This window comes from Vulpes vulpes, unplaced genomic scaffold, assembly GCF_048418805.1.
Source record: "Vulpes vulpes isolate BD-2025 unplaced genomic scaffold, VulVul3 u000000899, whole genome shotgun sequence".
Lineage (NCBI taxonomy): Eukaryota > Metazoa > Chordata > Mammalia > Carnivora > Canidae > Vulpes > Vulpes vulpes.
In genome coordinates this window covers 4,824,128-4,849,470 of record NW_027325780.1, presented here as the reverse complement: position 1 = coordinate 4,849,470, position 25,343 = coordinate 4,824,128, and the positions used below count along the sequence as shown (strand labels likewise).

Below are 25,343 nucleotides of genomic sequence, written 5' to 3'. Positions count from 1 at the left end.
TTTTTTTCCTCTTTGTTTTTGTTTTTATTTTTGCTATTTTGTTTTAAAATGTGTTTTTCACTTTAGTGGTCTTTATTTTGTTCTATTTTTCTTTTTCTTTTTTTTTCTGGTCTCTGACCTCTTCAGAATCATCTAGGGTGTATTTTACTTATGTCGTGGTTGATATTTTTGATTTAGGCCGTTCATACAGCCACTCTGCACTGCACAAAATGATAGAAGGAAGAATTCACCATAAAAGAAAGAACTGGAAACAATACTCTCTGCTATATAGTTATTGAACACGGATTTTTATTATATATATTTTTTATCAGAGTTCAATCTGCCAACATATAGCATAACACCAGTGTTCCTCCTGTCAAGTGTCCCCCTCAGTGCCCATCACCCAGTCACCCCATCCCCCCGCCCACCTCCCTTTACAGTACCCCTTGCTGAACAAGGATTTAAATATGATGTCAGAAATTCAATTCAGAAATACAATTATAAAGTTACGGTGGCTCTGGAAAAAAGCATAAAGGACACTAGAGACTCTGTTACTGCAGAATTAAGAACTAATCAGGCTGATGATATTAAAAATACTTTAACTGAGATGCAATCCAAACTGGATGTTCTAACTACTATGGCTAATGAGGTGGAAAGAGTGACTTAGAAGACATGTAGAATGGAAAGGAAGGAAGCTGAGGAAAAAGGAGAAAAACAACAGCCAATGAGGAAAGGCTTAGGGAAATAAATGATAGCTTGAGAAGAAAGAATATACCTCTAATTGGGATCCCAGACGAGACTGAGAGAGAGAGGGAACCACAAAGTATATTTGAATAAATCATAGCTGAGAACTTCCCAAATCTGGGGAAGAAAACAGGCATTTAGATCCAAGAGATAGAGAGAACCCCCCCAAAAAAATCAATAAAAACAGTTCAACACCTCAACATTTAATTGTAAAACCTGTAAATGTCAAAGATAAAGAGAAAATCCTTAAAGCAGCAAGAGACAAGAGATTCTTAACTTATATGGGGAGCAATATCAGATTTACAGCAGACCTCTCCACAGAGACCTGGCAGGCCAGAAAGGGTTGGCAGGATATATTCAGGGCACTAAATGACAAGAATATGCAGCCAAGAATACTATATCCAGCAAGGCTTTCATTCAGAATAGAAGGAGAGATGAAGAGCTTCCAGGATAGACAGAAACTGAAAGACTCTGTGACTACCAAACCAGCTCAGCAAGAAGTATTAAGGGGGACTCTGTAAAAGAAAGAGGAAGCCCAAAGAAACAATCCACAAAAACAGGGACTGAATGAATAGGTATTACAATGACACTAAATTCATATCTTCCAATAGTTATTCTGAAGTTATGAATGAGCTGAATGATCCCATCAAAAGACGCAAGGTTTCAGACAGGATAAAAAGCAAGACCCATCTATATGCTGTCTAGAGACTTATATTAGATCTAAGGACACCACAGCCTAAAAATGAAAGGGGTGGAGAACCATTTACCAATCAAATGGTCCTCGAAAGAAAGCTGGGGTAGTAATCCTCATATCAGATAAATTAAAGTTTATACCGAAGACTGTACTAAGAGGTGAAGAGGGACACTATATTTTACTTAAAGTGTCTATCCAACAAGAAGACCTAACAATTATGAATATTTAAGCCCCTAAATGTGGGAGCTGCCAACTATGTCAATCAATTAATAAGCTAAGTAAGGAGATACTTAATAATACACAAATAGTAGGAGACATCAACACGGCACTTTCAGCAAATGACAGATATTCTAAGCAGAACATCACCAAAGAAACAAGGGCCTTAAAAAAAATATGCGGGCATCCCCAGATGGCTCAGCAGGTTAGCACCTGGCCCAGGGCGAGATCCTGGAGTCCCAGAATCCAGTTCCGCGTCAGGTTCCCGGCATGGAGCCTGCTTCTCCCTGTGCCTGTGTCTCTGCCTCTCTGTCTCTCTCTCTCAATCTGTGTGTGTGTGTGTGTGTGTGTGTGTGTGTGTGTGTGTCTATCACGAATAAATAAATAAATCTTAAAAAAAAACATGCAAAAAACAAGGGCCTTGAGTGATACACTGACCAAATAGATTTCACAGATATATACACAACATTCCATCTGAGTGCAACTGAATACACATTCTTCTCAAGTGCACATGGAACTTTCTCCAGAATAGACCACATACTGCGTCACAAATCAGGTTTCAACTGATACCAAAACATTGGGATTGTTACCTGTATATTTTCAGACCACAATGCTTTGAAACTAGAACTCAATAACAGGAAATTTGGAAGAAACTCAAACACATGGAGGTTAAAGAGCATCCTACTAAAAGATGAATGGGTCAACCAGGAAATTAGAGAAGAATTAAAAAGATTCATGGAAACTAATGAAAATGAAAATACAACCGTTCAAAATCTTTGGGACACTGCAAAAGCGGTCCTAGGAGGAAAATACATCACAATACAAGCCTCTCTCAAAAAAATTGGAATAAATTCAAATACACAAGCTAACCTTGCACCTAAAGGAACTGGAGAAAGAACAGCAAATAAAGCCTAAACCATACAGAAGAGAGATAATAAAGATTGGAGTGGAACTCAATGAAATAAGACCAGAAGAACTCTATATCAACAAAACCAGGAGTTGGTTGTTTGAATGAATTAATAAGATAGATAAACCCCTAGCCAGCCTTATTAAAAAAGAAAAGAGAAAAGACTCAAATTAACAAAATCACAAATAAAAGAGGAGAGAGCACAACCAATAGCAAGGAAATACAAACAATTTTAAAAACGTACTATGATCAGCTATATGCCAGTAAATTAGGCAATCTAGAGGAAATGGATGCATTTCTGGAAAACCACAAATTACCAAAACTGGAACAGGAAGAAATAGAAAACCTGAACAGGCCAATAACCAGGGAGGAAATTGAAGCAGTCATCAAAAACCTCCCAAGACATAAAAGTCCAGGGTCAGATGGCTTCCCAGGGGAATTATACCAAATGTTTAAAGAAGAACTAATACCCATTCTACTAAAGCTGGTTCAAATGATAGAAAGGGAGGGAAAGGATGCCTGGAGGGCTCAGCGGTTGAGCGCCTGCCTTTGGCCCAGAGCATGATCCTGGAGTCCTGGGATCGAGTCCCACATCACGCTCCCTGCATAGAGCCTGCTTCTCTCTCTCTGCCTGTGTCTCTGCCTCTCTCTCTCAATCTCTCTCTCTGTGTGTGTCTCTCATGAATAAATAAATAAAATCTTTAAAAAAAATAAAAATAAAAATGTAAAAAAATGGAATGCCTGTGGGCTCAGCGATTGAGCTCTGCCTTTGGCTCAGGAAAAAGGACATGATCTCGAGGTTGGGGATTGAGTCCCACATCGGGCTCCTTGTATGGAGCCTTGCTTCTCCCTCTGCCTGTGTCTCTGCCTCTGTCTCTGTCTGTCTGTCTCTCATAAATAAATAAAACCGTAAAAAAATAAAAATGTAAAAATTAATTCAAAGATGTGGAAATATATTTATAATAAATATAAAATAACAACAAAAAAAGAAATTCTAAACATTTTTACATCACCAAGAACGAGGGCAAAGGAGACTGCAAGAGGAGCAAAGCAGGAAGGTCAACCCTATGAGATTCTCCCCAAAATAAAGAGGTTCACCCTCTTTCAAAGACAAGCTGCCCTGAGCCAGGCTTCTCGGGCATCTTTCTGAAGTATGCATGTGAGAAGCAGTATGATGCTTACAAAGCAGCCTGAAATTCCTAAAGTAATCCCACACATCACTGGTCAAGCAACACTTGGCTATGCCTTTCATTATCTGCAAACACCAAGGTCCTGCTTTAGAAGCATTTGATATAAGTAAGTCTCTTCACCTGGACTCTCCCCCTAAACCTGCAGGGCAGCATGTAGGCATGTGAAAGTGAGAGAGAGAGAAAACATGAAAATGTATTCATCAGGATGCTCTGAAGAAACAGAATAGGACATGTATATAGAGGGGAAGGTTTATTTTGAGGAATGGGCTCATATAATTATGGAGGCAAGACCAGAATCTGAGGGTGGGCTGGCAGGCTGGAGACACAGGGAAGAGCCAATATTGTGGTTCAAGTCCCAAGGCCATCTGCTGCAGAATCCTCTCTTTCTCTCTCACTCAAGGGAAGTCAAGTTCTATTCAGGCCTTCAGCTGATTGGATGAGCCTCCTCAGCCCCCACCCCCCACCCCCCGCCAAGGATTTTAAAGCTTTACTTAAAATCTACCACTTTAAATGTAAATCTCATCCAAAAAAGTTGTCACAGAATCATTATTTGACTAGACATCTGGGCACCCTTTTTCACCCACATGGACACATAAAAGTGACCTTCACAGGGTGCAAGTGGGAAGAAAAAGGAGATTAAATGCCCCTGAGCTCAGATCCGAAAAGCAGTGCATGGCAGGGAGGTGGCTTTGCCCAGCTGGGAAAAGCCACCTCCCTGCCCTCTCACCCTTCCTTCTCTGACAACAACTTGCCAGACAACCAGGTGTGCGTATACCTGCACACAATCAGAGAGTCCTCTCCTGCTCCTTCCCCAGGCATCTATCATTTATTCCTAAACAATTCACCAAGTGCTCACAATGTGCCAGACATTGTGGCTCCAACAGTAATCAAGGCTCTGTTCTTCTGTATACTTACAAATGGTTAAAACAGTAATTTTTATATTGTCTATTTTATCAAAATGATAATAATAAAAAAAAAGACCGAGTTCTTGCCATCAAGTCTCAAAGTCCAGAGAGAGAGGACAGACACAAAGCACAATTTCAGTGTAGGGGTTACCCGTGGTGAGACAGGGTGCCCAGAGAACCTAGAGCCCACGCAGATACAGACACTGTACCTTTCCCATCTGCTCACCTTGTCCTTTCTCTCCCCCTTTGAGCAGAGCTGCTCTAAACATAAGAATCTCCTGGCATACTACCATTCGGGCTGCAAGGCAGATCCTTCTTGTTACCTAAATGTGAAAATCTCACTTCTCCAGTCCTGCAGCTTGGAGGTAACAGTGCACAGACTAGTAACTCATCTTATCTTAGGTACTCATTAAAAAGTCAATGTCTCCCAATTTTTCTTTATGGAAGAAGCAATATATAATAACTTTTTGAGATTCAGCTAAAATCTGACCACTGATCATACTCAACCTCAGCAGTTGAAACACTCAGACCAAAAGTGTGGTGTTAATCTAGGACTCCTGTGTCATTCACAACCTCCTTCCAATTCAGGAAATCCTGTCAAGTCTACCTTCAAAATATGTCCATAATCTCCCTATTTTTTTTACCTCCACTGTTGCCACCCAAACCTGTATCACCATCATCTTCTCCCTATGCTACTGCTATTTTAAGTTCTCCCCTCCCCTCCAATAGTTTATTAGCCACAGAGTGGCCAGAGTTATCCTTTCAAAATGGAAGATCCTGTCATGCCTCTCTGCACAATCTTCCAATGGCTTCCTATTTCCCTCAGGGTAATGATCTGGTCTCCATTACTCCTTGACCTCATCTCCTCATCTGCCTCAGTGACAATAGCCTCCTTGCTGTTGTATGTTACATGCCTCAGGACATTTCCACTGGCTGGACCATCTGCCTAATATACTCTTCTCTGGATATCTACATGGATGACTTACCTACATCCCTCAAGCCCTTGGTCAAACATCATCTTCTACTTTAAAATGCAACACCTTCCAACATTTCTTACCTGATTAACTTTTTATTTTTCTATAGCACATATTACAGAATCTTCTAGCATTCTAATGTATTTATTCCAACATGTTATATAATTTACTCCTTTGTTATTTTTGCTGTTTATGCTCTATCTCCATCATACTAGACTATTAAGTCAAGCAGGGTGGATATTTTCGTGTGTTTTGCTCACAGATGTATCCCAAGCCTTTGGAATGGCATTTGGCACATACTGGGCACCCAATAGCAATTGAGTGAATGGTGACAGCAAAGTGCATACTTCCAAAGCAACACTCCCTAGTCCCAAATGCCCTGCTTCTCTGGGCTTGAAACCAGGGAGGGGAAAGACATAAGGGACTTTCTGTTAAAAACTTCAAAAGCCTTCTTAAACTAGCACTCTTCTGTGACAACACATGTCACTGTAGTATACTGGAAACTTACTATCAGGGCAGCCTAGACACAGACACTGGACAGAATGAAACAGGAAAGTAATTCCATCTTGGTTGATGTTTGGTTAAGCATCTGACTTCTTTTTCTTTTTTTAAAGATTTTATTTATTTATTCATGAGAGACACAGAAAGGGAGGCAGGGACACAGGCAGAGGGAGAAGCAGGCTCCGTGCAGGGAGCCTGATGCAGGATCTGATCCTGGGACTCCAGGATCACACCCTGAACCGAAGGTAGATGCTCAACCACTGAGCCACTGAGGCGTTCCTTGGTTGACATTTGGTAGGAAGAAGTTCACATGACAAGATGCAGCTAGACCATATGACCCTTCAGGAACCAACAACTATTTCCTGACACCCATCCTGAGAAATAAATATTACTATATTGGGTGCCTGGGTGGCTCAGTCAGATAACTGTCTGCCTTTGGCTCAGGTCATGACCTCAGGGTCCTGGGATCGAGCCCATCATGAGGATCTCTGCTCAATGGGGAGTCTGTGTCTCCCTCTGCCTCTACTCCTGTTATGCTGTGTCTCCTTCCCACTCTCTCTCTTAAATAAAATCTTTTTTATTTTTTATTTTTTTATAAATGTATTTTTTATTGGTGTTCAATTTGCCAACATATAGAATAACACCCAGTGCTCATCCCATCAAGTACCCCCCTCGGTGCCCATCACCCAGTCACCCCCACCCCCACCCACCTCCCCTTCCACCACCCCTAGTTCGTTTCCCAGAGTTAGGAGTCTCTCATGTTCTATCTCCCTCCCTGATATTTCCCACTCATTTTTTCTCCTTTATTCCCTTTCACTATTTTTTATATTCCCCAAATGAATGAGACCATATAATGTTTGTCCTTCTCGGATTGACTTACTTCACTCAGCATAATACCCTCCAGTTCCATCCACGTTGAAGCAAATGGTGGGTATTTGTCGTTTCTAATGGGTGAGGAATATACCATTGTATACATAAACCACATCTTCTTTATCCATTCATCTGTCGATGGACACCGAGGCTCCTTCCACAGTTTGGCTATTGTGGACATTGCCGCTATAAACATCGGGGTGCAGGTGTCCTGGCGTTTCACTGCATCTGTATCTTTGGGGTAAATCCCCAACAGTGCAATTGCTGGGTCATAGGGCAGGTCTATTTTTAACTCTTTGAGGAACCTCCACACAGTTTTCCAGAGTGGCTGCACCAGTTCACATTCCCACCAACAGTGCAGGAGGATTCCCCTTTCTCCACATCCTCTCCAACATTTGTGGTTTCCTGCCTTGTTAATTTTCCCCATTCTCACTGGTGTGAGGTGGTATCTCATTGTGGTTTTGATTTGTATTTCCCTGATGGCAAGTGATGTAGAACATTTTCTCATGTGCTTGTTGGCCATGTCTATGTCTTCCTCTGTGAGATTTCTGTTCATGTCTTTTGCCCATTTCATGATTGGATTGTTTCTTTGCTGTTGAGTTTAATAAGTTCTTTATGGATCTTGGAAACTAGCCCTTTATCTGATACGTCATTTGCAAATATCTTCTCCCATTCTGTAGGTTGTCTTTTAGTTTTGTTGACTGTTTCTTTTGCTGTGCAAAAGCTCCTTCTCTTGATGAAGTCCCAATAGTTCACTTTTGCTTTTGTTTCTCTTGGCTTCGTGGATGTATCTTTTTTTTTTTTCCTGGATGTATCTTGCAAGAAGTTACTGTGGCCAAGTTCAAAAAGGGTGTTGCCTGTGTTCTCCTCTAGGATTTTGATGGAATCTTGTCGGTAAGCACAGTGCTCACTCTGTGCCAATCGCTATCCTAAAAGTTCTACAAATATTAACACGTGGGAAAAAAACAACCCTACGAAATAGAGACTATTATTATACCTATTACACAGAGGAGGAAACCTGTACAGAGAGGTTAAATTGTCCAAGCTAAGTGGCGGAACCAGAATTCAAGTTTCTAATTTGGCCAGGCCGCTGCTCCGGCCGGTCTCCACAGGACCACCACTCTCACCCTGAACAACTTTCTCACTCCCTCCTACTACGCCCTATATCTACTACGCGCTTCCTACGAGGAAATTACTTCTCCCCGCCCACCCCTGTGTCATTTTGCTTGACTCCTCTCCAACTGAGAGAACTTCCACTCCCCGGCAGACCCCTCACCCTAGTCTCCAATCCGACCTACTCCTCGAGGCTCCCCGGAGGCGCGCAGGTCCTCAGACCCCGGAGCTCCCGGTTCCAGTCTCGGGTCGCCCAGCCCAGCCCAGCGGTGGGGGCAGGGCGCTCCGGCTCCACTCCAGCTGTTCAAGGTCTCCACAGGTCCCACCCTCCTGAAACCCGGAGCCCTCCACGCTCTGACAGCCGCCTCTCTCAGGAGGGTCCCCAGCCCCACCCCCACCCCCACCCCCGGCCTCTCGCCTCTCCTCGACGCCCCCGCTCGGACTCAGGTCCCTCAGGGTCATCCCGAACCCCGGCCGCCCTCGGTCTGACTCCCTTCTCCCTCGGACCCGGGCCACTCCCAGTTTCCCGGCCCCCCAGCTCTCTCCGCTCGGGCCGCTCTTGGGTTTCCCGGGTTTCTCTGCTCCCTGGCACCCAAGCTGCCCTAAAAAAAAAAAAAAAAAAAAATCATTTAGATCTTTCATCCATTTTGAGTTTATCTTTGTATATGGTGCAAGAGAGTGGTCTAGTTTTATTCTTCTGCATGTGGATGTCCAAGTTTTTAAAATTATATATATGTATATATATACATATATATTACTATCTTTGTGTAGTCTCAGGCATTTAGTAATAGAAAGTAGTTCTCTTATTTTTCATAAGAACATTGATTAGTCTATGTCTGTTAACAAAAATTCTGTTTAAGTGACATACTAGAGATTGTGGGGTGGGAAGGTCATGCGGCACCACAGGTGTAGTAGACACAAATCAAGGTAGTAACATCTCCAGTGAACCAGGCTCCATTCCCCACCTCTCTTCTTCTAGTAACTGCTCCCACCTTCCCTTCCTCATCTACCTCACCCAGTCTGGGCCAACCAGAGTTCTTCCCTGCATTGTTTCTAAGTGGTTCTATCAGGGAGGAGCCTCTTTCCTCACAGACTGTTAAATCAGAAGGATATCAAACAGAAGAATTCATTAAAAGAACACAAATCCGGGATCCCTGGGTGGCGCAGCGGTTTGGCGCCTGCCTTTGGCCCAGGGCGCGATCCTGGACGACCCGGGATCGAATCCCACGTCAGGCTCCCGGTGCATGGAGCCTGCTTCTCCCTCTGCCTGTGTCTCTGCCTCTCTCTCTCTGACTATCATGAATAAATAAATAAAATCTTTAAAAAAAAAAGAAAAAGAACACAAATCCACCAATAAGTTAGTGAGTAAATAAATGAATGAATTTTTGAAGCAATGTAAATATATTGAATTATAAGAAAGAACATGAATTTTGAAGTCAGGAAAGTTCCAGTTCCGAATCTCAACCCTACCACTTAATATTTTGAGTCTATGAGAAAGAAATATAATTCCTCACGTCCTACATCACTTCCTCATAAAATTATTGTAAAAAACAAACAAACAAAAAACCTAAAAAACACCTAACACAAACCAGCTACATACATGGGCCCTTCCTCTTAACTCCATGTGTTATGGAACCCTTATATCAAATGTGTGTTCCCAAAACACAGTAAGCCAATCTCTGAGTCACAGGGTTTGATTCACAGAAAGCTTTATTATCAGAAGGGCAGCCTAACAGGAAGGCAGGGAATCAGTCCCAAGTCTGCCATATGCTGTTGGGCCTAGGAATAGTTTATGTATGATTAGCAAAGTATGTGGTAGTTAGGGCAGGAACTGAAATGGCCCCTTCTGTGTGCTTTCAGTTGATCTTCATTTTCCATATTAACATCATCATGCATAGCTTCCCTTGCAGGTTACCTTTTCAGAATATTTTCACTTTATATATCCTGAGTATTTTGGGGTTTTAGTCTTATTTGCCACAGGTTCTAGCACAGATCACTACCCTTCTTTGTCTCTTTCCTCTTCACGTGGGTTTATACTTTCAAAGGAACATCAGGGAATCTGATCCAACTCCCCCAGGGCAGACCTCTCAGGGATGCTTAGACCCATTTGCATGAGTATCTTTTAAGTCTCCCAGAAAAATTATAAAACAAATTTGGGGTCTGGCAGTTAGATGCCATGCATTCAGAATTAAATTTTTCTCAAAGAGAAGGAGGCAGAGTCAAAACCCCAGTCAACTTTTCCACAAGGTGTTCCTGATGGGCAGGAAACTCATCTGAAGGAAAGAGTAATCTACAGTGCAGGGCACTACCTGAGATAACAGTTGATTATCTGAGAGACAAATTCACTTATTGGCTTCTTTTGCAACACTTCTCTCTCATTTCTTTTTATATTATCATTGGAACAAAGTGGAGGGTCTTTGTTACATGAAAAAAATGTGTTCCTTTTGAAGCTTCATTATAAATGCAAACAGGAAAAAAATTACACCATTTTGCTTTTGGTATTTATTTTCATGAATATTTAAATTGAAAGTTAGAGATCCGATACAGAAAAGAGGATCAAGAGAAGTAATACAAATCTCCATCAACTAAAAGTTTGATTAGGGGCATCTGGGTAGCTCAGACGGTTAGGTGTCTGCCTTTGGCTCAAGTCATGATCATCTCAGGATTCTGGAATCAAGCCCTTCCTCAACTCCCTGCTCAGCAAGGAGCTTGCTTCTCCCTCTCTCTCTGCCCCTCTCTCCTCTTCATGCTCTCTCTCACTCTGTGTGTCTCTCTCTCAAATAAATAAATAAAATCTTTTTTATAAAAATAAAAAAAATAGGGCAGCCCAGGTGACTCAGCGGTTTAGCGCCACCTTCAGCCCAGGGTGTTATCCTAGAGACCTGGGATTGAGTCCCACATCAAGCTCCCTGCATGGAGCCTGCTTCTCCCTCTGCCTGTGCCTCTGCCTTTTTCTATCTCTGTGTGTGTCTCTCATGAATAAATAAATAAAATATTTAAAAATAAATAAATAAATAATAAATAATTTTAAAAGTTTGATTAACTTACAATAAATCCATAAAATGGAACAGTGAGAAGTAAAGAGATTACATGGATCTAATTTGATTGATGAGGCAATGTGTTTCTAATGCAGAGGGCAAGGTAGTATATGATGTGGGACTATGAGCAGATGAACAAATGGGCAAGAAAGATTTCTTGAAATATTTTTGGTGCAAAAAGGTGCTTTTACTATAGCACAGGGACAAGAACCTGTGGGCAGAAAGGGCTGCACTTCTGCTCTGTGGAGCTGGTGGTTGTATGCTTAGTGCTCAAGGGGGAGGGGATGCACAAGGAGTATTAGATCATAGTTGTCTTGTTCAAGTTTCTACTCATAAAACCAATTTTTGCAAGATTTCTCTGGTGTTTATCATTCAGCTCAATATATTTTTTTAAGGTTTTATTTATTTATTCATGAGAGACACAGAGAGAGAGGCAGAGACATAGGCAGAGGGAGAAGCAGGCTCTTCCCTGCAGGAAGCCTGATGTGGGACTCAATCCCATGACCTCAGGATCACGACCTGAGCCAGAGGTGGATGCTCAGCCACTGAGCCACCCAGATGCCCCTCCTTCAGCTCGCTATTAACTATGGGTGAGATGTACAGGCAGTCATGTGACCTTTGAAGAATGTAGCAACTAGCACGAATTTGATCCTTATCAGAATTATGAAGGTACTAGGTCAGCCTTCTGGGCTAAAGTTGAACATTTTTCTGTTTCTGTGCCTGATCAGCATATATAATACTCACTGATGTCAAATTATGGATGTTGCTCTGCTTCATAGCTTCCAGTACTTCCTCTCCCTTAACACTCAAAACTCTGTATTGTTACTCCTTAATATTTTATGTTGCTGCCAGGCCATAAGGTCCATGAGAGCAGGACCCCATCCGTTAGCCCCAGCATGGAGACCACATGATCTGGCACGTGATATGGGGTCAATAGAGAGCCATGAATGTCTTGATCTAAGGGACTGAGCTTGTTCTCCATGATCCCTGCTTCCTCTCCAAACTGCTGATGAATCATCTGCTAATCATCTGTCCCAGAATTTTGCCTAGGATCACCATCAGGCCTGTGGAATTTGCCACTTCCTACTTTGTGACTCTTTGCATTCTTACTCATGTTGGTCCTCAATTTGCACAATCTCCCCAATAGATGGTTAGTCCTTTGAAGCCAGGGACAGTGCTCTGTTGTGTTCTTTCTGCAATGCCCAGGGAAACATTCTGCTCAAAGCAGAGACCTTTGAGTGACTGAATGGTTGGACAAGTATAACCTCCTGAGGGAACAAAATAAGAATTGGAGTCACTGGGGCACCTGCGTGGCTCAGTGGTTGGGCATCTGCTTTCAACTCAGGGCGTGATCAAGTCCCACATCAGGCTCCCCACAGGAAGCCTGCTTCTCCCTCTGCCTGTGTCTCTGCCTCTCTCTGTGTGTCTCTCATGAATAAAGAAATAAGAATTGGAGCCATTATAATTTAATAATAACTATAACCACTATCTTTAATGGGCCAAGCACTGTGGTTGGAGCTGTAGGTCAACCGCCTCTTTTGTTCAGTACAACAAATCTTCTGAGGGAAATACCCATTTAAAAGATGAGGTGCCTGTGGCTTCACATCACACTCCTAGTCACCCACATAGGAAGAAAAGGCACCAAGATTGGAGCCAGTCTTTCCAATGCCAGTCTTTCCTCACCTGTGGCCATTCCCTTCCATCCCCCCCTAGATAGACAGTGTTCTTCTCTCAGGAAAGAGACCAGGCTCAGATGTATCCTGTCCATCAAATGGGCAATTGTGATGAATCAGGAAGGGGCCGTGGAAGGACAACTCAATAAGTTAATCTCCCAACTTATTCATGTTTGTGGGGACAGTGACCATGGCGTCTACCAGATAACCTAGCTTTCTGACATGGCTACCCTCAGTACCTTGACAAAAGCAAAGGGAAGACAAAACCATAATCTCTGATCCCAGGCCTGTGAATAGCGTCTTCAAAACATCTGGGTCAGGAAGCCTTTGGCTAATGCCCTCCCGATCCTGTTTGGCTTTTTTTTTTAAGAAAGTAAACTACACAGAGGGAAGCACTGTTGAGTATTTCCTAGACAGATTCTTCCTCTTGCAAAGGGAGATCCACAGAGCAAGTCAAGAGAAGGCACTAATGAGAGAGAAGTTTTGAGGGGATTAAAAGGATAGTGAGGGTGTGGTTGCCCACAATCTGACTCCAAGGGCAGATGAATGATGTTTGGCTGGCATTACAAGAAGCTTCTAGCTGATAAATACTGTCTGGTATTTCCTTGCTTATTTCTTACCCTCACACCGCAAACCCTGATCCCTGTGGTCCACAGTGCAAATGTAAATTACCTGAATCAGGCTGCAGGTGACTCACCAACTCCCCTTTAAAGCAACGTTGAGTTCTTGGGTTCCAAGCAGTGACTGCTCAGGGTAGAAGCCATGACTTACAGACTGTGCTTCTCCTACTGGCTATTGGTCTGCTGGGTGCTGGTAACTGTGGCAGAAGGTAAGGGTTTTGTTTTTATTCGACTGTGGGTCCCTAAATAATAAGTTGTATAGAAAGACAAGATTTGGCACCATAACTATACATAGCCATGAACTGGAAAAAATTTTGTCAGCTGCCATCAGCATGTGTGGTTAAAAGAGAAAGAAGCTAAAATTTATCATCTGAAGATACTGGTTCTAGTCTCAGCCCTACCTATGTGATGTTAGACATACCTAACCTCTCTGACATCAGTCCACTTGTATGGGAAGTAACAGACAGTAATTATTATTGTGGGGGTTATGAGGACCAAACGAGCTATCATGCAAGAAAAGCTCCTCAAGCTTAAAACACTATACTAGTTACTATTGTTGTAAAGCTAACAATTTCCACCCTGACTTACAGCAACGTCCAGCTCTTGTTATCCCCAGCAGCACAGTGATGTGTATGTAGTAGATGTGTAGTCTCTGTTAACTGCTTTAATTCACAACTGGACAGCTGCATATTGGTACTACCAAAGTGAGCATAGATTTCTTTCTCTAAGATTATATTAGATTATATTTCTTCACTGCTCCTATTCTCTTTCCTTTCCCCCATTACAAAATTTCCCAGGTGGCCTGAGCTTTAAAATTGGCTTGCAAATCCCCGGGGAAGATGGGAGGATGAGGAATGAGGGAAAAAGATGCTACAGGACTTGGGTCTAATGTTTCACAGTTCACCTTAGTTCCAGAACTAGCTCCTGCTCAGGGAAGCAAGACCCGGGATCAGACTGGGCCTGCCGGGGGCTCTGCAGGGCTCAGTCAAACCTAATCATCCCCCAATACTATGTTTGTTCCCTTCTCCCTACGGCTCACATAGACCAGACAGGGGAAGAGACACCAGAGCTGCAGGTGAGACCACCAGAGATCACCTGGCCCAACCTCTGTATAAACTCTGGTGATCAGAAGGCAAGGAGATGTTACAAATAACATCACCCCACTCCCAAGATCAAAGCACCACCTGCTGAATGTGACACCACCTGCTGAATGTGACTTCTAAAAGAGGCATTGTAAAATAGAAGTAGCCACCTGGCATCTTTCTAGAAAGTGAACCACTTTTCAGGAAACTTTATAAACATGTAGCTTAACAAGCTATATATAATGAAATTGTAGGTTTATTCACATCTAAAAAGCACCAATTCCAGGGATCCCTGGGTGGTGCAGTGGTTTAGCGCCTGCCTTTGGCCCAGGGCGTGATCCTGGAGACCCGGGATCAAATCCCACATCGGGCTCCCGGTGCATGGAGCCTGCTTCTCCCTCTGCCTGTGTCTCTGCCTCTCTCTCTCTCTCTGTGACTATCATAAATAAATAAATTTTAAAATTTTTTTAAAAATTAAAAATAAATAAATAAAAAGCACCAATTCTGGATTTGGCCCATGCTTCCGAAGTCCTTCAACTGTAGCTTCACTCTATCCAAGCAGCCCTGATTCCTGTTAGTAATTCACTTACATATGCTGTGGCTCTGCCCTGTCTGGCTGTGTGGGAATGTCCAAATTCACCCTGTCCTCTCTCTCCTCTGTGGCAGCAGCTGTGGCTGCTCCCAATTCCTGCCTGCACCTGTGCATTGTACTTCTACTTTATGTGATGATGCTTAAATGTCACTATAGTATTGCCCTCACAAAGGCTTTCTTCAGACACACAAATGAAAAATTGTAATCTCCTTCTCTCTGACATCTCTTAATTCTTAGAGCAATTTGTACATCATCCATGGCACATACTGCACTCTGCTTTGTATTACAGATCCATGTCTTTGTAACACTTCTCAAGGGCTGGTCCTGTGTCTTTACTATCTTTGCATTTGCCAAAGCACCTAACACAGTAGCCTGCACACTGGATTTATGACATGACTGGATTTATAGCACGGAATTGAAATAGGCCTTTGTGACACTTTCTGAGCTCCAAATTCATTCTCTGTAGAATTAAAGATTTGATCAAAATAGCCAGTCGTTCTGTGAGTCTACAAAATGAACTGCATTGCAGCAATTGTGAGTAAATTCATCACAGGACTTATATTCCTATCTGGTTCAACTCTGAAAACACATGAAAATTTTTATATGGTTCCATGTGCCATATAAAGGAAGACCTACATACTTGAACATCATATATAAAGCTTACTTCTCTTAAAAATCAGGACCATTCATTACGAACCAGCTATTGCCTGCCCAAATAACCACAGACTACAGGTAATTGTGTGGGTTTTTTTTTTAAGAAAGGGAACCTCTCATCCTTACTTTTTTTTTTAAAGTACTAGTTGTTGGTATGCTATGAATTTCATGTCTAGACTATAATAAACCCACTTAAAATTGATATCCAAACTTCAAGCAATATTTTGGCTTGATTTATTATACCATAATTTTAAATGTAAGTTATTGAAAGTTTTCTGGGACTGGAATTAAATACTCACTGTGCTTCACAAGAATCTACAGAGAGGAACCTTTAACATCTGCTTAGCCATTCATTCAAATTTTTAACTATGTACTGGGCACCACTCAAAGCCAGAGACAACTGCAGGTGCTAGGGACAGAGACGTGGCCAACAGAATCAACAATCCCTACTTTCGTGAAGGTCCTGTTCTTTTTTCTTTTTTTTTTTTTTTTAAAGATTTTATTTATTTATTCATGACAGAGAGAGAGAGAGAGAGAGACAGGCAGAGGAAGAAGCAGGCTCCGTGCAGGGAGCCTGATGTGGGACTCAATCCCGGGTCTCCAGGATCATAACCTGGGCTGAAGGTGGCACTAAACCGCTGGGCCACAGGGGCTGCCCTGAAGGTCCTGTTCTAATAACAACTATATACTTTAGTTCTATCAGTAGCACACAGATTTTATGTATAAAGTGTAATCAGATGGGCCCAAGAAACTGGGGCTTGTGTTGATAGAATCTTTCTATAACACTCAAGATGAACAATAACAGTAGCAAATATGCACTAAATGTGCATGTGTCAGACATGTTCTTAGCACTTTACATATATAATTTCAGACAATGCAACAAGTCAATGAGACAAGTAGTATTATTGTCTCCATTTCACAAATAAGGAAAAAGAGACTCAGAAAAGCTAAGGAACCTGTCAATGGTCACAGTTATTAAATGGCAGAGCTCAGGGACCCTGGTTCTAGAGTCTGTGCTTTTAAAAACTATGCTCTTCTGCCTCTCAAAAAATTTTCAATCTGCACTTAAAGATTTGACCTACTTTGGCCTGCTTAAGGTCTCAGAAGGGCTCTCGTCTTTGACATTCAGTGCCTTTGGTGGCATGTCAGTGTGTTACATATTGAGAAGAATTTATTTATAAAGATCACATTATCCCTGAGAGGTAGCAAGATGGTAACTTTTGCAATTACCGAAACATGTTTCTCTCAATCAAGCCAATCCCACTGCAGGCACTGTACTAGAGATGAGGAGACAGCAGTCTACAGGATGGTCATGTGGATATTTCAGTGGAGGAAGAATATAACCACTGAATAGTAATCACATGACTGATGAGTATTCTGAAAGTGAACTCCCAGGCTGGTATGAAAGCCAAAGGCTTTAAGCCAGCTTCAGGGTAGGAAAGGCCTCCTTGAGGAAAAGAGGCACAAAATCTGTGCAGGAGTAAGCCAGGTAGAGAGGACAGGAAATGGTGCTTAGGCCTCTGGAACCAACTTATTAAAAGCTCAGGCCCATTGATGACTTTTGCCAAAATAGTTCCTGTGGAGTAGAGAAAACACAACCAGATTCCAGACTAAATATGGAGGGAGGGATGAGCATTGAGTTGGAACTGTGTAGACTTCTCTCTGAAGTGAGAGGAATAGGAATCAAAGAAGTTCATGACAGACTACTGAAGTTTTCTTTCTGAAATACGAAGCTAAGTAGTCTACTTAAAAAGATAGACTTTTGAAGGGAATTCTTCAAATGAATGAAGAAGAATGAGAATTTTGAAGAGGCTTTGAGGAGAATGTCAAAGGTTTAGAAGACAGTGGGAATGGAGCAGAACAAGGAGAAACAAAAGAATGGATGAGCAATGTCAACTCAGCCAAAGTTGGAGACCATGAATGGCATTAACCTCCTCACTCAAGTGTGTGGCCTTGCCCTGTGATAGTTTCCCAAATCAATCCCTAGTGTTCCCACATTTTAGAACACTTGTGCTAACCAACCAGTGACCTGAAATAGTCATCATGTGTCTAGTTCACCAAAAGAATGTAGTTTTATGTGGTCCTGCCCACATTCTTGGGTTGATTACTGGAACAAGCTTGTATCTTGATCTGGACACCTTGGAAATTCCCAGAAGAGAGTACTGAATACTGCTGGACATCCCAGAATTAGGGAAAAGCTTCCTAGCAGGCTCTGACACCCCATAGTCAGTGGGAGGAGTTGGTGAGTAACCTCAGGTTTAAGAAGTGAGACGAGCACAAGGAGTGGTTAGTTGGTTTGTTTCAGCACAGCTGTGACACAGAGTATTGAGCAGCAGAGCTCAGGCCCAGCTAAGTCTGATCTGATAAAAAGTCAAGATGGAGCTTAAGAATAAAGCTAGCTTCTCCTCTAGGGACTGGATTCTCATCTTACATAAGGTTTTCATGTTACAAAGGTTCAGAACTGATCTAACTGTGTAGGAGGAAAGAATGAGTGATGTGGGAGTTAATCATCTTCTGTGGTTTGAAATATCTTAATCTAGTTTTAATCATAGGATGTCAATACTCAGTAGCCTGGGTAGGTATTAAAGAAAGAGTCAGTATTTCATTCAGGGAACACTCACTCAAGCTAGCTTAAGAAAACAGTAGAGTAGGGTGCCTGGTGGCTCAGTCAGTTAAGTGACTGCTCAAGTCATGATCCCAGGGTCCGGGGATCAAGCCCTCCTGCATTGGGCTGCCTGCTCAATGGGGAGCCCACTTCTCCCTCTCCTGCTCTCCCACTTGTGCTCATGCTCTCTCTGTCAAATAAATAAATAAATAAAACCTTAAAAAAAAAAGAGTAGAGCTGGAAGTGGAGTGATTACTATATCTCCAAGAACCTTAATCACAGCCAGGCTTCAGAAGGATCAGCCTTGCAAAGTCTTGCAAAGTCAAGGAGCAAGGCTCATCACCACTCTGTTACCACATGGTCTCTTGTCTCTTTCTCAGGTCTTCCCATTTTATAGCTTCTCTGGAAAGACCGGCCTCTCTACTTAGCATTCAGGTGGCCAAAACCTAACACTCTTGTCCCTGCCCTACACTTTCCACTAATATCTTCCACTAACTGGGACGCTTTGTTGAAATTCTCAAATGAGAATCTGTCTGGTCACTGGTCAGCCAATGAATGGGTTGAGTGTCTATCAGCAGGCCAATCTGCCATAGGCAAGGATACTTAGGATGGACCTTTTCAGGGCTTGCAAGTAAAACAGAATCTCTAGAAGGGGCTATGCACACAGGCAGGCAAGAAGCATAGCATATACAACCAACAAATCTGAATTCAGTTATTCGAAAGGTCAGGGGAATCTAGCTCTTTGTAAGTGCTTCAGTGATCTCAACTTCCTGTGGGGGGTTTGTTTTTCCACACTTCATCTTAGCCAAAAGGCCTAGAAGCAATGAGTTTGTTTTTCCATTGTTGACACTCAGTGGCCCATTCCAGGCTATATTGGTAAGTCTCCAAGAAAGTGAAGGAATAATTTATGAAGGGAAGCTTACTATTGCATTATCAATTCAATGGGATGATACAGGTCTATAGAGAAGACCTTGACACTTGAGCTTGACCCAAATTTCTTCTCAGAAACGACTTTCATCCTGGTTCTCAGTGCTCGTTGCCCTGCTGCATGTACATGTCCCTGACTTCCTCTTGAGGGAGTGATTTCACTGCTAGGGGAAGGGAGGCAGACCTCTTGGATTAGCAGCCTTCAGGGGGTGGTTAATTTTATTTTCTTAACATTAGTTCTTTTTCTCCACTGAATTTTTTTATTGTTATAATTTATGAACAATAAAATATACAAATCTTAAAGGTACAGACTGATCTCATTTTACATATACACATATATATGTGTTATATATGTAAACGTGTATATGTGTGTGTAAATATAGATATGTGTGTGTGTATGTGTACCTCCATATCCATGTAACAATGACCTGGATCAAGATATAAAGAATTCTACTTTTTCCACAAAATAACACCTACCCTAACCATAAATTAATTACTTTTAAATTTTTTCTTACCCATAGATTAGTGTTTCCCCGTGCTTGAACTTTATACGAGTGCAATCTTACAGTATGTGCTCTTCTGTGTCTAACTCCTGTTGCTCAACATAGGAGCCATGGAATGCCTCCATGTTGTTGTGAGAGTAATTCTTCTTTTCGTTGCTTGCTTTTCATTGTGTATACACAGTTTGGTTAACCATTCTTCTATTTTTTTTTTTTTTTTTTTTTTTTTTAATTTTTTTTTTTTTTTTTTTTTATTTATTTATGATAGTCACAGAGAGAGAGAGAGAGGCAGAGACACAGGCGGAGGGAGAAGCAGGCTCCATGCACCGGGAGCCTGATGTGGGATTCGATCCCGGGTCTCCAGGATCGCGCCCTGGGCCAAAGGCAGGCGCCAAACCGCTGCGCCACCCAGGGATCCCAACCATTCTTCTATTGATGGATACTTGCACTGTTCCCAAGTTCAAGCTAATATGAATAGGGCTGCTTTGAACATTCCTGAAGTAGCCCTTTGTAGGTACATGCACTTGGATAAATTCCCCAGAGTGGGACTGCTGGGTCAGGAGGTGTGTTCATGCTTCATTTTCTTGGACCTTGGCTGTTTTCTCAAACAAGCTTTGAGACATCTCCATTTCTCTCTATCAATCTTTCTGCCCCACTACCCCCTAAACTATCTCCCTTCTGCTTCTGTCATGAGGCATATTTCCTGACTTACATGTTTCTCCTCACAGGACAGAGAGAGGGAGCCACCCCTCCTGGAGGCTCACAAGATAATGGAGGTGCTACAGACTGCCAAGTCTTCACACTCACCCCTCCACCCCCCAGGAGGAACCCGGTGACAAGGATCCAGCTCATCACAAAGCCACTCAAGTATCCCTTTCATTCCTTTCCACAACAAGGGCCTAGAGTCCACATTAGGTTTCCAAACAGACCTTTCCTTCCTCAGAAGTACAGCCACTTATTTCAGTTTCGTCCAGGTTTTTGGCCACATGATTGCTTTACTCCTCATTATAAATATTTTCCCAAACGAAGGCTCTGGAGAGGAAGCTCATCTGAGGAAAGCAGAGAGAAAAGAGAAGTCCCAAATATGCTGAAGCCAAAGAAGCCAATGCCTCAGAGAAGATTGCTGCTTTCTTCTTCCAAACTAAAATGCTTGAACTTGAAGATGAAGTATCTTAAACTAGACTAGAAATTGTTCTTCTTGTCAGCAGAGTTTATAGGTTATTCACATTTGCAAAATGGCAGCAATAATCACATTACTCTTATCCCCAACTTTTTAAAATCACAGGATATTTGTGCAAATAAAATCCTAAAATAGGTGGTTCCAAGAATTCCTATATATCCTGAGATACCAGAAGAATCAGTCCTCCCTTCTAAATTAAAGTGAAAAGCATTTAAATACATTGATATAGACCAATGAAGACATTAATGACACCCTTTTACTCACTGGAAAACTTACAGAGCAGGACACATTTACAAAGTGAACTTTAAAGGAAATTGCTGAAAACTGAAAGTTTTATTTTATTCTCTGGCAATGGTGTAGATAGTGGTTATTTATTCATTTGGGTCTTTTTAATTGACATAACATTATATTAGTTTCAGATGTTCAATGTGATGATTCCATATTTGTATATATTGCAAAATAATCACAGTAAGTCTGGTTAACAACTATTACCGTACATAGTTATAATTTATTTTCTTATGAGAACTTTCAAGATCCATTCAGTTTTCTAACAACAAAAGAATTATAAACATTAAAGCAAAACAAAGTTATGGGGAGACTGACTAATACCTCGAAGGTATCATAAACCAAACTACCTAATTTTAAAAAAATAATTTTAATTGTAAAATCTAAAGTTACATTAGTATTGACTTTCTAAGCAACCAGCGCAAATTAGTTTGTGTTTCTCACTGTTCGTCACATTATCATTGTACGGATACTAGTTGAGATTATATAGTTCCCTTAAAACTTTCAGTATGGTTCTAGGCGCACAAGCCTGATTTAAAGTTTACATGGATGTTCTGGTAACTCCAGACATGAATTCATTCAACTATAGGACCCTGAGGATGCAACAGAAGTAAGCAATCCCACTGACTGTGTTCACTGGGTATCACTGTAGCCATTCCCTAAACAACTGCTTCCTGTTGGTGCCGCTCACCTTGCCTATAACATAAGAACTTGGCTTTTGCATATGATGTCAGTGGTTTACACCAGTTCCTCCCAAGAATTACATGCAAAAGTTGCTGCTGCTGCTTCAACAAAGGAAAAAAGGAACACGGAGACATGAGGACGCTGGGAGTGTCTGGGAAATGGAGAGACTCAGAAAACCACCTTGCTGTTCTGCTTTATGAAAAGATAAAAAGAAAAAAAATAGTTTCCTTCACTCACTTCAGAGCAACTTTTCTTATATGGACAGGTATTTGCTTCAAAATTATAGGCTTAAGTAAAATCTGGATTTGAAATTTTCGCTAAGAAGCTGTAGTTTGTAATATATTTGCTTTCTCTCTGATTAATGGGGCATAACCAGAAAAGGGCCAATCTAGGGACACCTGGGTGGCTCCACTGGTTAAACAGCTGCCTTTGGCACAGGTCATGATCCCAGAGTCCTGGGAAAGAGCCATGGGTGAGAAGGGGGCGGGAGGGGGGCCCTGCTCAGTTGGGAGCCTGCTTTTCCTCCTCCCTCTGCCCCTCCCCCTGCTCATGTATGTTCTCTTTCTCTTTCTCTCTCAAACAAAATCTTTACAAAAAAATACGGTGATGCTGGGGCATGAACTCCGCACTCCACACCGAGTGCGCTTAAGAGTTTCTCTCCCTGTCCCTCTGCCCCTCCTCTCATTCCCTTTCTCCCTTCCTCACCCCACCCCCAACACCACCCCACACACAAATAAATAAATAAACCTTAAAAAAAATACAGTGATGCCTAGCAGGGTTATTGACTCAAGGGGAAGATAGTTTTCATCACTAATACCTCAAAGTGAATTTACTTATTAAATATGTTCCTCTTAGCATATAGGTGAGATCTGCTGCTTTTCAAGCAATGGAAGGGTGTGATAACTCTTGCATGCATCTTTTTTTTTTTTTAAACTCACCAAAATGACTTTTATTTGTATGTGCTACATAAACGGTGAATGGTAATTCATGGCACTTGTTGCTTGGTCCAGACATGAAAAGGTTTATGGAACCAGTAAATGACATTTTAAAAAGGGTCTTCTGTCATAAATCCAAACTATACCTGTTTAGCACAATTCAATACTATTCCTTCAGTATTTTATAAATGGAATTTTCTTCTACTTGTGTCTATTTCCTGGGGCTTATGGACCCATTCATATTCTCCATATTTAGAATCAAAGGTTCCTTTCTGAAGAGATCTTAATTTTAAGGTAAAACGTGGTCCAAGTTCCTGAATTCTCACTTTCTTTTCACTCTTGAATATGTACCTATGAAATCTGAAGAATATATAGTCCCGTTGATTATGGAATGTGGCAACTTGCCTCCCAATAAATTGAGGATTATGGGGAAAGAGAGATGCAAACATACGTCCAATAGAATGACCCAGCCTCGTAGTAAAGTTATTCAAAATTACTTCAGGTATGTGTTCTGTAGGGTCCTTGCCTCTTCTCTTAATTTCTTTATGCAAAGGAACACTGCTCATTTTGAAATGAGCAGTTGGGCCACTTGGCAAGTGACTCAGAATTAATCCATTTGGTATTTTACGATCTTCATTAATAACTATCAGATCTGTGAAATCTCTTGAAATGCACTGTGGAATAATTTTTTTCAAAGCCAGTCCTCTTCTGTAATAAACATGTGAGTTTGGTAGAACTGTGGAGAGCTGCTCACGGAGCCATACTGTTCTCCCACGAGGCCTATCTGATGTTGTGATGAGAATCTTGGGCGAAGTTTGTTGAAGTAAGATGCAAATTCATCTGTAGCTTCATCATACGCAACCTCTTCATCATTAGGATCCACTATAGTTTCATCATATACTCGCTGGTTGTCAATGGTCTTTGGTGTAGGCTTTGGTGGAGCCTCGTCACCAAGAGCTTCTCTCTCTTTTTTAAGTTTTTTCGTAATCGCCAACTTTTCCTTCCGCTGCTGCTGTTTCCACCGCGTGAACATTAAGTGTCGCCGTTGTTTGTTCTTAATCTCCGAAATGCTGAAGCCTGGGGGAAAGGCAGCCGCTTTCGGAGGCTGGACCCCACTTTCGGTGGCTCCATCCTCCGCGGCTGCGGCCTCCTGGGGCTCCTGGCGGACGCTTTGCTCTCCAGGCCTCTGCCCCCGCCTTCGCCATGCCCTTTGCTGGTCTGGGCGTCTGTCCTGCCTGCATCTTTTACTTTGTGACCTGAACAGCCTACGCAAGCCTAAAGTTCCAAGTATGCTAAAGAGGCATAACCAGAACCTAATCATCAGACAAACCCAGACTGAGGAACATTAACAAAACACTTGCTATGTAATCTTTAAAAACACAGATGTTGTGGTAGACAAAATTGAAAGGAGGTTAAAGGGACGTGAGGGGCACCTGGCTGGCTCAGTTGGAAGAGCATGTGACTCTTGATCTCAGGGTGGTGAACTCAAGCCCCACATTAGGTATAAAGTTTACTTAAATAAATTAAAAAGAATAACAATAATAGAATAAGGGACATTAAAGAGACATGACAATTAAATGTAACATATGGTCCTGGAAGTGGGAAGGAGAGAGAGAGATTGTCAGGAAAGATATGATTGGGACAACTGGTAAAATGTAATGTGGACCATGTGTGTCAGTGTTTGAATTTTCTGAATAAGAGAACATTCTTACATAAAAATATGAAGTATTTGAAGGTAAAGGAGTATAGTTTCTGCAACTAAATCTCAAATTATTCAGGAGGCAGCTGAACCAGGAGAGAAAGGACACATAGGCTACATGGGGTCTGCTACTAAATGATTGGTTTGTGGCACATTAAAACACTGGGGTTTGCTAAGCTCTTATCTAAAAATGAAAAATTCAGAAAGAGCTGGCTTATTTTATAAATGTTACCTTATGGTATTTGGAAACTTATTTGACGAGGTGTGTTAGTTTTCTAGCACCGCTCTGATGAAATGCCACAGGCTGAAAGGTTTAAACAATGCAAATTTACTTTCTCACAGTTCTGGAGGCTGGAAGTCCAAAAGTCAAGGTGTCAAGAAGATAAGTTTCCTCTGAGGCCTCTCTCCCTGGCTTGCAAATAGCAGCCCTCCTGCTGCCTCTCCACATGGTCTTTCTTCTGTGTGTGTGTGCCTGGTGTCGTTCCTCGGTATGAACATTTCCTCTTCCTTTTTTTTACAATTTATTTTTTTTAAAGATTTATTTATTTATTCGTGGAGACACACAGAGAGAGAGAGGGGGGCGGCAAAGACACAGGCAGGGGGAGAAGCAGGCTCCATGCAGGGAGCCCGACGTGGGACTCGATCCCGGGTCTCCAGGATCACGCCCTGGGCCAAAGGCAGGCGCCAAACCGCTGAGCCACCCAGGCTGCCCACATTTCCTCTTCTTAATAAGATTACCAGTCAGATTGGATGAAGGCCCGCTCTAAAGTCCTCAT

General features: G+C 42.0%; 1 protein-coding gene and 1 pseudogene across 1 annotated transcript; one reads left to right on the top strand and one right to left on the bottom strand.

Moving 5' to 3' along the window:
• The first annotated feature begins 13,566 nt into the window (after positions 1–13,566).
• ODAPH (odontogenesis associated phosphoprotein) lies at positions 13,567–22,814 on the top strand. Its single transcript, XM_025993034.2, has 2 exons — positions 13,567–13,633; positions 20,513–22,814. Exons 1-2 carry the CDS (start codon positions 13,567–13,569, stop codon positions 20,968–20,970), a joined length of 525 nt encoding a protein of 174 aa, XP_025848819.2. The 3' UTR covers positions 20,971–22,814.
• A 98-nt stretch (positions 22,815–22,912) lies between these two features.
• Positions 22,913–25,343, bottom strand: LOC112915595 (ribosome production factor 1 pseudogene; annotated as a pseudogene).